Below are 14791 nucleotides of genomic sequence, written 5' to 3'. Positions count from 1 at the left end.
GAGCTAATGTGTAACTACCAACAAGTGTGGTTCAACGGTAAAAAAATCCATCGAAAGTTCCATTTACTCAAAGTTTTAAATCTTAATTTTTGCAACTTTGTGTTGTTTTTCTAAGTACTAGTAGTGAACTAATGTGTAACTACCAGTGAGTGTGGTTCAACGGCAAAAAAAACCCTCGAAAGCTCCATTTACTCAAAGTTTCAAATCTCAGCTCTTGTAACTTTGTGTTGTTGGCTGCTTTGACATTTGGCCCAAGATAATTCGACAATATAAAATGTGACTGCAAGTAGTGATATGTCATATTGTGCGTTGCTGGTACCTTTGTGCTTACTTAACCTGTACCTTGGAGCGTGAGACAATGACTACACGTGCAAGCCCCCTCTTTTTTGGTTCCTAAAAAAAATCATCTGTAAATAGTGTAATTCGATTACAAGTTGACACTTATATAAGTTGTAGAAAAGTATATAATCTTAGAAAAATACATAAAAATGAGATAAATAATAAGATGAAAATTTACTATCGTAGGGAATAAACCTTATGAAAATTTTATAGAATTTTTTTTTTTTTTTGCTAAATAAAAATTTTATAGAATTTGATTGTATATTTATTATTTTCTTCATGGATTTCATTGTAATGATATAAATTTCTATTATTGAGAAACTTCTAGAATATTTCATAACCCCTAAAAGCCCAACCCCATTTGTAACTTTCCTCAATTTTGATGCAATTGGCTTTATCCTATGTTGGTACTTTAGCGGATGATGATATAAAATAGGAAGCAAGATTTTTCAAGAATATTTCTTTTTGTTTTGTTGCTAAAGGATTGCAGCAACTCCACGGTACTTGCTTGAGCTGTTGCTACTCAGTTTTGAGCAAGCAAGATAGTATGGCCTTGAGGATTGCTGTCATGTTTTATTTACCTTATACAATGAAGCACAAGATTTTAGTGGGCCACTCTTCCAAGAACTGCATTGGAAGATCTGTATTACACAAAGAAACACTCAATCGGAGTGGTATTGATGTGATGCCGGCCAAAACTTCTTCAACATTTAAGCTTAAACTCACAAATCTTGAATATTCAGTTTATAACTAGTACTAGGATTTTTCTTTTATAGCTTTAAAGTGGGTGTGACTTGATGTTTATATAGAACTTAGGTTTAACCATGATCTTCAAAAAAATCTTCTCTTTTTCTTAATTGGGGTGTGTGTGCAATGTAATGGTCTTGATGATGGACCAAAATTACAAGATTAATGCTCATAATAGAAGATCATGAGTGGGTGGATGAGGATCTTGCCCTTTTACTCCACGAATTGCCCATTTTCTATATTGGGGAAATTCGTCATTCACTCCACACACATTTCATCATAGATGCAAATATGTTAGACGGCTCATAAGCGTTTGGATGGGTCAAATTAGACGAGTGATTCCCCTCCGCTCATGTACTACTAGTGGCATCTATTTCCATTTGAATTAAAATATATCATTAATTTTTTTAGCGAAGAAAACACTTTTCCTTTTCTTTGGGATTTAATATTGATGATTAAGTCTTAGTTTGATTTAGCTTTTATATTTTGGACTTTTTGAAATAGTGGTGTTTTGGAATTGTAATTTCGAGTAAGCAACGTGAAAACAGTGAAGAAACACGTTTCATGAACCCCTAAACACATGATTTTTTTGGGTCTAAAAAGTGAAAACAAACAAGCAATGAATCTTCTTGTACATGCATAACAAAAATTAACACACTTGAACTAAGAAGGAAGTTTGAGACAATTTTATAAGATAATTTTTTTCTAATCATTAATTGATATATGAAAAATTAAGAAATAAAATCCCTTAACAATAGGTGGAATAGAAAATCCATTTCCTATCCATAACATTTTAATAATTTTTCACAATAAATCTCAAGTGACAAGTTGTTATTATTATTATTTTTTGTTGAAAAGTTGGCTACCCATCCATTGTGGATGGGGTGCCCTTTAACCCAAGGGCAAAGGGCACGCTGAATATTAACTCCATTGTGGACAAATCTACATATAAACCACATCTCACCTACCCAATCGCAATATACATTTAACCACTTTAATGCCCCAACTTAATTACAAGCTTACATTATAAAGCTTGACATGACAGGTGATAGGTTCAAATTTAAATCAACAATTTATCACCTCTGATTTATCCTGAAAATACAATAAACTTAGCACTTCTCTTTTATCGTAATTATCGAAAAAAGAAATTTCGACTTATTAGGAGATAAATATCTATCTCCCCAAAAAAACAAAACAAAGATAATCAAAACTCCCTCCAAATAAAAATCATAGATACGGCGGCTATCAACGGACCAAGTCAAAGGTGTCAAACTCAACAACAACCTCAAACCTCTGACCTCTGCGACAGTGTCCACCACGCTCCAAAACTCGCGTCTGAACCCACCTCTCTCTCTCTCTCTCTCTCATTGATAGTGTATTGTATTTCTTCAATCTCTCTCTGTACTACGCTAAAGTCTCTCCTCGCACAAACCCATCTCTCTTTATCGCTTTCTCTGTGTGTTTCTCTGTCTCTGTGTGTTTTGTTAGCGAAAAAAAAAAAAAGAAGCTATGAAGGCCTCAGAAAACGACGACCCCATAAGCCTCTCGACCCAGCTCCTCTCCACACTCCAAAACCAAATCTCACACACACAAAGCTTCAAAGGCAAATGGGGTTTGATCAAAACCAAGCTAAACGACCTCCAAACCCAACTCACAGACTTCACCGACTTCCCAAACTCTCGTTCAAACCCTCTCTCTCTAGACCTCCTTTACTCCATTTCCCACACTCTGAACGACGCTGTTTTGCTCTCTGCAAAGTGTCAGACTTTGAGCTTATCGGAAGGGAAGCTCAAAACCCAGAGCGAAATCGATGCTGTATTGGCTAAACTCGACCGCCACGTCAGAGACAGTGAGATCTTGATCAAGAGCGGTGTGCTCTCTGACGGTGTCGTTTTTGAGTCGAAGAGAGAGGCTGTGAGAGCTGAGTCGAGGAGTTTGATAACTCGGTTGCAGATTGGGTCTGCTGAGTCGAAGAACTCGGCGGTGGATTTGCTTTCGGAGCTTTTACAAGGGGATGACAAGAATGTGATGATCGCTGTGGCTCAAGGCGTGGTGCCCGTGTTGGTGAAACTGCTTGATTCGAGCTCGTTCGAGATGAAAGAGAAAGCTGTGAGTTTGATTTCGAGGATTTCATTGGTGGATTCGAGCAAGCACGTGGTGATTGCTGAGGGTCTTTTGCTTTTGAACCATTTGTTGAGAGTTTTGGACTCTGGGAGTGCTTTTGCTAAAGAAAAAGCATGTGTGGCACTTCAAGTTCTGACCTTTAGCAAAGAAAACGCACGGGCCATTGGTTCTCGAGGTGGGATTTCATCGTTGTTGGAGATTTGTCAAGTGGGAACTCCTGGTTCTCAAGCTTTTGCAACTGGGGTTCTGAAAAATCTTGCTTTGTTTAGTGAAATTAAAGAGAATTTCGTTGAGGAAAATGGGGTTGGTGTTCTTTTGGGGGTTGTGAATTCTGGGACTGCTTTGGCTCAAGAAAATGCAATTGGGTGTTTGTGTAATTTGGTTTCTGATGATGAAAGTTTTAAGCTTTTGGTTTTTAGGGAAGATGGGGTTCAGTGTTTGATGAATTTCTGGGACTCTAATAATAATAACAATAGGGGTCTTGAAGCAGCGGTGGAACTGTTATATCACTTGGCTTCTTGTCAAATGATTGCTGAAGTTATTGTTTCAGAAGGGGTTATAGGTAGGCTTATGGGGGTCTTGAATTGTGGTGTGTTGGGTGTGAGAGTTGCGGCTGCTAAAGCTGTTTATGAGTTGGGGTTTAGTACTAGAACTAGAAAAGAGATTGGTGAATGTGGGTGTGTTGGTCCTTTAATCAGAATGTTGGATGGTAAGGCTGTGGAAGAGAAAGAAGCTGCTGCAAAGGCTTTGTCAATTTTAATGTTGTATGCTGGGAATAAGAAGATTTTTAAGAAGGATGAGAGGGGGATTGTGAGTGCAGTTCTGCTTTTGGACCCTTTGGTTCAGAATTTGGATAAGAAATACCCTGTCTCCATATTGACCTCGCTTGTGCATTCAAAGAATTGTAGGAAACAAATGGTTGCTGCTGGTGCTTGTCTGTTCTTGCAGAAGCTTGTTGAGATGGATATTGAGGGGTCTAAGAAGCTTCTTGATAGCCTCGGTCGGAGTAAGATATTGGGGGTGTTTTCCAGACCTTAGCAATGGAAAGTGAGCTTGAATTGGAGCAAGCATGGTTATAGCAACGTGAGGATGATTCGTTGATCTGTATGTAAAAATAGTTGTGTTTATTTGTTTTCAGTTTTTGTTTATGGTTTTATCTGTTTTTATGTTTATAAGCGCAGTTTATTTGCGGTAGAGAAGAAAATGTTACTAGCTTCATTGTTGAGGCATAGTTCTTTGTAGAGACATAATCTTAGGTCTGGTTACCTAACTCGGTTGGAGTTGATTGTTTTTTTTTTTACCCAAATACTCAATAATAAGTGTTGGTAGCTAATATGTGAGCTTATACTTTGCCCTGATTGATAAGGGATTAAGGCTTAAGATGAATTCTTTCAAATTAACAACTCACAAGATTGGTCTTCTTGCTCCTTCATTCTCGTTTGGCTTGTATTTTATCTATATGAAATCTTTGATTCCCGAAACAAATTTCATGTTGAACATTGGATGAATTTTATTATTGATGCTAAATGTTAAGAGATTTTGCTAAATCTAGAATTCTATAAGAAAATATTGTGCCTTTGGCTTTGATTGTTATGAGTGTCTAAAATTTTCATTGCTGATCCCTTATATTAATGTGTATTTCATTGTGGCTTCTAGTCATTCTAAAGCATACCATTAACTTATCTGGGTGGATCAAGTAATTAGTGTTTTTCTGTGCTTCGGAAACTTCTGAGTTCAGGGCAAGGATTAAAAAGTCTTGGAATTTTCTTTTAGGCCATTACCTTAAATTCATGTTTCATAAGCTTCCCTTATGTAATAAACAAGTCTTTCTAGCTTTGAAACCAGGTAGGTGCCTCCTCTTGTTTTCTTATTTTGCATTATAATCTGGCCTCTAAAAGTGACTAAATTGATGTATTAATTGGTTTGCCATGTAAGTCATAATTCAGATTGTCACATTAAATATATACTCGTTTGGTACTTTGATATGTCTCTTCTTTAATGTCCACCTAATTGTGGGTCTAATGCATGTGTATTTGGTCTTGACCATGTGCATTTGTTCTACGCGTTGCCCAAAATTGCAATCTTGTGTTGGCAGTAGCTTAAACAAGTAGGGATATGCCTGAATCTATTTGCACTTTTAAGCTAAGTTCTGGTGTCTAAAAAAAACTATTTGGTTGAAACCTCCCTCTGCCTATGGCAAACGAGAATATTGAAGCCCTTTCTTAATGTCAGTACCTTAGTTGAAAGGGAAGACAGCTCAACCATAGAATTTATTGGTCACTTCTGGATTTTTATATGATTTTATATTTTAGTTTAAGCATCTACCTTTTTCAATAGAACCATATTAAATTCATTAATGCTATCTTTGGTAAAAGAGAACCTAAAGTTTCTGTATATGTCTGAGAATTACTCCACAGTTTATTAAATATCAAAGGTATGTATCCGAATAGATGACCCTTTAGCTTTAAGACAAAGAATGAAGCAGTTCAGTTTTTGGTTTACTTTTTAGCCTTGGATTGTTCTGTGGGTTAAGCAAACATGAAAGAGAAGGGTAGTGAATAATGGTCAATTTGTATAACATTAAATCTGGTACCAGGTCATTCTTTCAGTCAATCTTAGAGTATTCATTGACATGCAATTAACTAACTGCACGAACTCCAGGTTCAAACCTGTAGATTTACTTTGAGCTCCCATTCATTACACATGGAAGCAAGAGAAACAATAATTTTCAATCCATTAGTGCCTCCACTTAAGCTACCACTTCAGACAACAGGCTTCGCATGCACAATTCCTGTTGTGTTCTCTATTTTTGTAGGCAAAGTTAAAAATTTTATTGGTTGTAGATTGTAGTCTCTCTTTGTCATAATTTAATCTACATGTAGAACCTGGAATTCATGCAGTTAGTTAATTACCAACCGTAGTTTCATTTTTGATTTCCAACTCTCAATTTGATCTTCTTGATTTGCTTGTATTTTTTCTAGGTGTTTTATGTTCATCATCATGCACATAGAATAGTCATTTTCAACTTCGAAATTTTTTTCAAGGTGCTTATGTTCATCATCATGAACATGGAGTAGACCTTTTCATCTTCAATAAAATTCGATTACTTATAAAAAAAAAAAATTGGAAGAATTGAGTATGTTTTATAGTAGATCCTACACTTGTATATACTCCTGGTACAAATGGAAGAGTTGAATATGTTTAGATCCGACATGTGTAAATGTTGTTGGTATACACTGCAAATACAGTATAATAGCTCTTCATAATCGATTTTTTTTTTTTTTTTTAATTTCATGGATAGGTGACGAAAATTTTATTAACAAAGAAGCCAAACCGAGTACATTGGAGATGTACTGTGAGGACAAAAATTAAGAACCAAAATTACAACGATCAAGAAAAACAGGAAAAAAAAAAAAAAAGGAAAATTGCCATAGTCCAAAGACTCCAAACAAATAGAGTATGTAAGAAAAAAAAACTTAATCTCTAGTAAGGACCTTTCATATTGCTCAAAATATATAGCATTCTTTTCACCCAAAATACACCATACCAAGCAATTTGGACAAGTCTCCAAAATGCTATTTTTTATATATATACATACACACATATATATAATCCCTTCTTTGTCTGTTTGTTGATTTGGTATCTTAAAAGATAAATAAGATTTGTATCATCTATGGGTATATTGGCAAGGTTTTTCATATGGTTGTAACTTGTGTGCCATTCCTATTCTAACTAAGCCCAAAAACTAAGCCCAAACTTGTTTTGATGCTATGACTTCTAGCTTGTCTAAAGTAGAGTGGTTTACATTTACAAAACTATAAAAATTTGAATTTAAATAATTGATTGATAGTATGATTATTAATCTTTAATTACTTTAAAATTTTGCAAGCATGGAGAATATGCAAAGAAAATGTAATCTAACGGTGAATTTATCAAAATTCGCATTAAATTAAAAAATATTAAGTGGTGTAATATTGCTTAAAGTCATACCAAATGTAATTTGAATCCAACTCATATATATAAGAAAATTAAATATTGTATAATGGCTATTGCCCTTAATATTAACAAATCAACTAATTGTATGATTGTTTTTCTTTAAAAAGAAGTAAACTATTTTTTGGCAATCAATATGTACCTTGATCATGGTCTCCAAAATCTTTTGTAATGAGTTTTGATGATGACATGATCGTTTTTCTAAATATTTGGTGTCGGGCTGTACATGGGGCAAGGTTTGTCAAGATTGAGTACATGAGGTGGACCAAGTGTTGACTATATTTGTATAAGTATTACTGCATTTTTAATGGGTACTAAATTGAATAGTAATTAGTAAATTTTTAATTAGAGCCGTCAAGGTCAAATCACCTTTATTTTTTTTTATGTTCTTTTCCTCTCTTTTTCCCCTTTTTTTCTCTTATTTTACTTGTTTATTTTAATAGTGTGTATTAAAAATAAATTGCAGAACTGATATATGATATTTATATGACGACTATATTATAATAATGTTCTTAATGGACAGAAAATTAAATATAAATTTCGATTATGTTTATTTTGTTGTTTGGATGATGGTCTAGGAAGACACATGGCTATAGATTCATCAATAGTATGATATGTGGACCCCATAATTATGTAGGACCCATATACTGTGATAGGAATAATGCATTTGCTGGATGTATAAGATATTTTTCTCTTCAATGCATAGGCTTCCAATCCATTCCTAGTTGAGCAATATTTCCCAATGCAGAATGTGACATTTTGTAGGTCTCTCACATGGGAAAAGAACTCCACAAATGTGCGACTAATGTCATTTGAGAGGGGTGTTACATAGAAATGTTAAGACAATAATAAATCCAACGAAAGTCTTTTTCCTACTTCCCTTGTAGAACACAAAGAGTTGAATCTTCTCATGACTATTGCCTTTAACATGTTTTCATACATACATTTTTTAAGGTTAGGTTAAACTCTCCTTCCTACTTAATTATGAGTAGTCTTCTACAAACATAATTTTTGTCGCAATTTATTACCGTAGTTGATTATATTTTGTTGAAGTGGTTGATTGTAAGTAGTGAACAAATTTTTTTTATCGCTCAAAATCAATCATTTTGATAAGTTATGGCAAAAGTTATAGTATTCCTTAACTTTCTCTTGTTAGAAATGCCATTGATTATTTTCAACACTACCATAAAAACAAGAAGTAATACAATTGCCATAAAAACAATGCCTTTTTTCCTTTATCAAAGATATGCATAATGCATGCACAAAAATACTTTGAAGGTTCTGAGTTTTATAAGATACCGTTTATTTTGCTGAAAATTGAAAATAAAAAAATTACTGTTCACGCGTTTGGCACTGTTCATAAGACTAAAATCACTGTTTATGGATAATGAATAATGTTAGAGCACTGACTAGAGAAAAAAAAAAAAAAAACGCAAACACCCAAAACGCAAAACCCGAACGCCACCTCCATCCATGGTAATTCAAATGGTCCACGCGGTTTCTTTTTTTGGTGTTCCTCATTGGCCCATCTTTACTTTATAGCAGACCCAAGAACTTGTATATATTTCTAACATTTTTTTTTTTTTTTCAAAATCCCACTGTCAAATGTTCTCCAAAGAGACATGAACCTTATAAAGTTTCTTTAGACATTATAGGATTTGTAACTTAATTACCAAATCTTTCAGATAAAATCTTTGAGGTTGTTAGGCATTGTAGAGCTTAATTGTGTTTGATCCGGTTGACAATTTAACCCAAAATAATGTTGCATAGTTTTCAATGAGAGAAACCGCTTTAGCCCATTGTGAATCGTGTGCGTAGGATATAGAAACTGTTGTTTTGGTGATTAGGATTTCTTATTGTTGTTTTTGAAAGAGTGAAAAACTGTACAACCGCACTTTATATTTTTTTCCATAATAAAATCTCTGCAACTCACATAGATAAATTGCCAAATTACGTAAATATTATCTTACTAATGTGATTTTATTTTTTAATGTGTGTTTTCTTTATTTTTTTTTGTTTGTCTCCTGTTTGGAAATTTCGTGTTAATTCTGTGTTAATTCCTGACAGAGGTTGTGTCCATCAAATTCCTTGAAAAGACAGGTTAAGAAGAAGTTTATTGACAAGAGAAATGACAAAATAATGTTCAACAAGAAACAAACAAAACCATGCAAAGTAAATAACTATCACAGTTTTTGATTGGTAAATAAGGGAGGTATTGGTGGGGTTCCACGTTCGAACCCAGACACCAACCACCATAAATGTGTCGGTAGGTGACTACCAAAAATTACCAATCAAAGACTCGGACTTGCATCATGTTGAACTCATTTTTCATTGCATATGGAAAAAAAAGAGAGTAGAAAAGTCAAGAAAATGTTTCATCTAAAATGGTGGTTTTTTACTCTTTCACTAAAGCAGAATCATAGCATTACATAATTTTATATTATACAATCATCAATATCATCATCATAAATTACTTCTTCTTCTTCTTCTTAGGATACATCAGCTAAATTATTTAAGAGTCTTAAACTTGAATCAGTCTACAATTGCTAGCAGATAAGATAGTAAGCATCACTAAGCAAGCGAAAGCCAAGTAAGAAAGTATCACAGAAGTTGTCATCTTGTTGCAGAATTTGCCCACATAGTCACAAACTGGCATCCAACCACTATGAGTGTTCCCATATCGTCCAATGTTCCCTTCAGCAGTTGCAGCCGCGGACCCAGCAAGAACCAGCAACGTCATAGACTGTCACAATCAAAAACCAAAACAAAATTACACCATATTCATCACCTTAACAATGATATATATCTAACTTCCATGACATTTATTGTTGTAATAAAGTATTGGACAACTGTTCGCATTAAATATTTACAATAGGAGACTTGAAAACAGGCAAAAAGATTAAAGAAAGAAAGAAGAAAAGAACTCATACCAAATCATGAAGGAACAAGTAGTAGAACTTGGCAGGGTTTGAGCCTTGATGACAAAGGAAGAAAACAAGGAGCAAAGATAGGACAGAGAGGACACAAACAATAGCATTTGCAAAAGCTAAGAACCTGCATATAGAAGGTTTAATAAACAAATATGAGGACCAAATTCAAGTAATTCTTTTTATCTTTTAATAAATTTTTTCTTTTTGTATGAAAATTTAATCTTACTTGAAAGTAGGGGAGTAGCTATATCGAGCATCAACGGGGATACCAAAAGCCATCGTTGATTGCCGGCTAGTTAGCACCACCCATGTTGCAGCCAATGTAAAGGAAACTGTCAAAATTCTCAGCCCAATTTGGGCTCCAAGGACAAGCTTTTGGGTTTTCAGAGGTGGGTTTTGTGGAAACTTGGCTTCAAGGCTAGCCATTGTGAGAAAATTGGGTGAGAGGAAAGAAAAGTTGTTGGAGGCAGAGCAAAAACAGAGCAAGAGAAGGGTAATAAGGAGGAAAAGAAGTACTTAAGCTTAGGGAAAGGATAGATGAAAGAGTGTGAAGTTTGTGGCAGTATTTATAGAAGAGAGAAGTGAGGAACCTTCGTAGGCCACAATGATGACGTGAGTATTAATTTCAAGCACAGAAGGTGTTGGGGTCTTTGTTCTCTTAACATCAAAACATTACCAGTCAAGTGGATCTCATACTGCTATAAGGTCTTTGTATGGAAAACTCAACTTGGGTTTTTGGATTATTAGGCACAGATTATTTTTTATAATTTCTTTTCACAACTTGTTAAACTGGCAAGTTGTGATTTTAAATAGTGGACTATAGTTATTGTTAATTTGCTTTAAAGGGAAAAGTTAAACCAATAAATAAAGAGAATAGAAAGTGAGATTAATTTTTCTTCACAAGGGGGGGTTGACCTTAATGTTGTAACGGATTTCCTCATGCAATTAAATGTTGAACTTATTCAATGCCCTTTTTGTATTACACTTTTCATTTAAGGTAAAAGTGGATCCAACATTTCTAAACTTTTCTCAAAAAAAAAAAGTGGATCCAAGATTATTTCTACGAGCAATAATCTAGAGTCACAAAATATTTCATCTAGTAAAAATTGCAAAACTCTTGTATGCGCTGGGCACATGAGACGTGTTTCAAGACCCACGTGTCAGTGAAATATATGTCTCATGCGCCTTTTACTTGTCAATTTAACTGTTCTGAAAATTGTTGTGTTTGTAGCATTATTCTTATGTATGAGAGAAGAGAAGAGTAGTTCTTATACAAAATTGTCAGTAGATCCGTCAGCTTCTTTGTAAATTGAATTCAATTTGCTGTAAATAATTGGTTTAACCGAACTTTGACAGTCAGTTGTTGGGGGAACACAGAAGGCTGAAATTCTCTCAGGAAACTCTTAGAATAGATATATGTACAGGTAACAGGTTGGTATTGTAGTAGGTGCAACGCTTATACATTGATTTGCATAACTTGATTAGATAATAGCTGCGTTCCAATAATTAGTCTTACTCGAGAACTGAACCCATCAATCCTGTGTTTGGTTACCAGATCACAAGCTAAGGTGACTAGTTATCTGGGTGTAAATGAAATTGCCCAAATTCAAGATTTATAACTTGCTTCTAAAATGAGTTTCTGCTCGATGACATTGCTTCGACTTTTTTTATTTTTGTGCTACAAAGTCGAGGCTTAAGAATTTGGAGCTCAACTTGTGAATTATTATATTCTTATTTCTTACGCAAGGCCACACTAATCTTCAATTATTGTAGAGTCAATGTCAGTTTAGTCTAAGAAATTTAGCCGTTATTTTGTTCATGACATCTGATTCTGCGTAATGTACAACAACTATGGCAACTATGGCAAGTGCATTCACTCATCCATCTACATCCAGTGAGAGTCAGACTTCTTTTTTAAAGGGAGCCGCAATTAGTAAAATTTTATATATAATATATGAAAATTATTAGAGAGGAGATGAAAGTTTTTAAAAGTCAGGGGTTTTTCCCCCTCTCCCAGGCCGTATCTATACCCTTTTTGAGTTCGGAAATTTAGAGTTGTTTATGAATAACTCGAGTTCAATTTAGAAAAAGACTTGTTTGTGTTTGACTGTTTAGCAAACAAGTCAAGCTCAATTTCAAACCCAATTTTAGGCTCGACTATTAAACAAGTTAAGTTCAAATATAATAATATGTTTGTGAATAAGTTTGTGAAGTTAAAACATTTTAGTTATGATTTTACTATATATGAAAAAATAATAAGTTAATCAAGTAACTCGTCTTGTTCAACAAAAAAATGAACTACGCTTGAATATATATCTTGTTTCGTGGTAAACTCAAACTCGTCTCATATTTGGCTAGGCTTGCTTAAGGTCTTAGGGGAAGTATCTCTTACCTAGTCACATGAGTGAATGCCATGAAATTTTATCTTACACAATTTTGCTGGCATTGGTTCCACCAATTTCTTATATGGTATACACTCATTATATTGTTACATAAATGATTTGGCATAATGGTTATAAGTCTAGTCACAATGTAGTAAAATCTCTTATAGTCAAATAATGGAACTAAATTTAAATTCTACTTGCATAAAAAATAATATTTTCTTGGCTAGCAATGAAGAACAATCATATATATAACACACATTAAAAATTCAAATATTCTTTAAAAAAACAAAAAGAAAAAGCATATTTTGGAGTGTCCATATCATAGTCCATATCGCTTTATCCATTGTCAGATTTCGACAGCCCTCCAATCTTGAAGATTTTCAATAAATTGGCCACATATATGAAAGTTGAATTAAATTTTCCAAATTTCTAGACGGAGATGCTTTATTTCCAGTGGTTCTTTTCAGAGGTTGCAAATGAAAGGAGATGAGGTTCTAGGCAAGTCTACAGGGCTCTGAATTCAATCTTTAGAGCACTTGCAGCAGTGGAGCTAAATAGCTATATAGCTATTTTAGCTCCACCAAAACACCAAAAAGAAACATGTAGCAGTGGAGCTAAATCTATATATTTTTATCATTGCTACAGTGCACATCTATAGATAGATGTGCACTGTTCATGAGAGCTAAAAAAAAATTAATTTTTTATTTTGTGTTCACATTACCTTTTTATTGTGGTGTTTTTATTGTAGTGAGATGTATTATTTTATTGTGATAGATATATTATTTTATTGTGATGTTTATATTATTTTATTGTGTTGAAAGTTAAAATAGATCCACTGCTGCAGCATGTGTGTAGGTAAAATAGATAAAGTAACTTTTGGTGGAGCTAAATTGCTAAATTTTTAGTTCCACTGCTGTGGATGCTCTTAGCCACATTGATTGTGGAATTGTGGAAAGTAACAAAGCTTGTAGTTGTGGTGGCCCGCCTATTTCATTAATATGTGCAAGTTCGTTCTAATTTGTGGTACACATCTTAGTCGAGCAAATTTTCTTCTTTTCTGTATCACAGAAATTTATATTATCCTTTTCTGCAGCTACATTTATTTCCATACTCAATTTAATTTATTTTATCTTTTCCCTCGTGCATGCATTAATGGTATGAAACGCTACTCTTGCATGCACGGCCATGAGCTATTTACATTTTAGATCACTCACTCACACTTTCAAGAACAATCCTTCATCTTAATGGTTTTGAAACAAAAAAACAGGTTAAATCCAACAATGACTGCTATAGCCAGCTAGATGCTACAAAATATGGCTAGCAATAGAATATACTTATTAGCTAGTATTATCTATATAGGATTTTACTAACGTGTGCCTTAAGAACATACAATAGTATATTATTTTTAAAAATAGTCTTATCCGGAATTGAAAAAGTTTTACAGTTTTTTCAATTTTTCATAAAATATTCCAAAAATAGATAGATTTGGGCACACATTAACCGGACCCATCTATATAAGATAATATTGTTGAAACAGTATTTAAAATACACCACATGAACTTGCAAATTCCATGAATATAGCTATTTCCCTCTTGACACTCAAAGACAGTTTCTTTTCAACATTGCTGGGAAAGTAATGGAGCCCGAGCCGCCTAGCACCATTCTTTGCTTAGTGATGATGAAGATGATGTTAATGTGGCGTGATGTGTGGCTTGAATTTTGCCACAAGCCCATAAGGCCAAACCAAGCCCAATTCGGTCATAGGAATTGACCTAATACTTGTTGTATTAGGAGTCCAAGGCAGCCGACCTATGACACACACACACACACACACACACACACACAATATATATATATATATATATATATATATATATATATATATATATATATATATATATTAGGTTTGTGTTGAATGAAAATAGAGACAATTCCAATTAACCTAGTGAGCAGCAGCTGCATAAGAAGAATAGAGTCTTCTTGTCTTGTGGGTGAGAGAGAGTTAGGGTGTAATTGAGATTTGGGCTTCTTAAGAGTATTCTTGTGCACTATTGTATTTTCTAATTTTTTATAGTGAAATTTCTCCGTCATCGCCGTGGAGGTAGGCAGTTTGCCAAACAACGTAAATTCTTGTGTTCTTTGTGTATGTTTGTTATTTAATTTCCGCTTATTTACTATTATTGATTTGAGTCCTGGGGTGCTATCCGCACAACAAGTGGTATCAGAGTTAGGTTAGGATTCAATCCTTTGAATATAGTAAAGATGCCAAGCACA

The 14791-nt window shown here is 34.1% G+C and overlaps 2 protein-coding genes across 2 annotated transcripts; one reads left to right on the top strand and one right to left on the bottom strand.

Moving 5' to 3' along the window:
- The first annotated feature begins 2483 nt into the window (after positions 1-2483).
- On the top strand, positions 2484-4543 carry LOC142630213 (uncharacterized). Its single transcript, XM_075804179.1, has one exon. The coding sequence runs from the start codon at positions 2596-2598 to the stop codon at positions 4246-4248; it is 1653 nt and encodes a 550-aa protein (XP_075660294.1). The 5' UTR covers positions 2484-2595; the 3' UTR covers positions 4249-4543.
- A 5033-nt stretch (positions 4544-9576) lies between these two features.
- LOC142630616 (CASP-like protein 1F1) lies at positions 9577-10816 on the bottom strand. Its single transcript, XM_075804640.1, has 3 exons — positions 10360-10816; positions 10134-10257; positions 9577-9946 (listed from the first exon to the last, which is right to left on the bottom strand). Exons 1-3 carry the CDS (start codon positions 10557-10559, stop codon positions 9725-9727), a joined length of 546 nt encoding a protein of 181 aa, XP_075660755.1. The 5' UTR covers positions 10560-10816; the 3' UTR covers positions 9577-9724.
- Between the last annotated feature and the right edge of the window lie 3975 nt (positions 10817-14791).

Source organism: Castanea sativa, chromosome 4 (assembly GCF_040712315.1).
Source record: "Castanea sativa cultivar Marrone di Chiusa Pesio chromosome 4, ASM4071231v1".
In the NCBI taxonomy this organism is placed as follows: Eukaryota; Viridiplantae; Streptophyta; class Magnoliopsida; order Fagales; family Fagaceae; genus Castanea; species Castanea sativa.
Note: the sequence above shows the minus strand (reverse complement) of the source record. Positions and strands in the feature narration are given on the sequence as shown.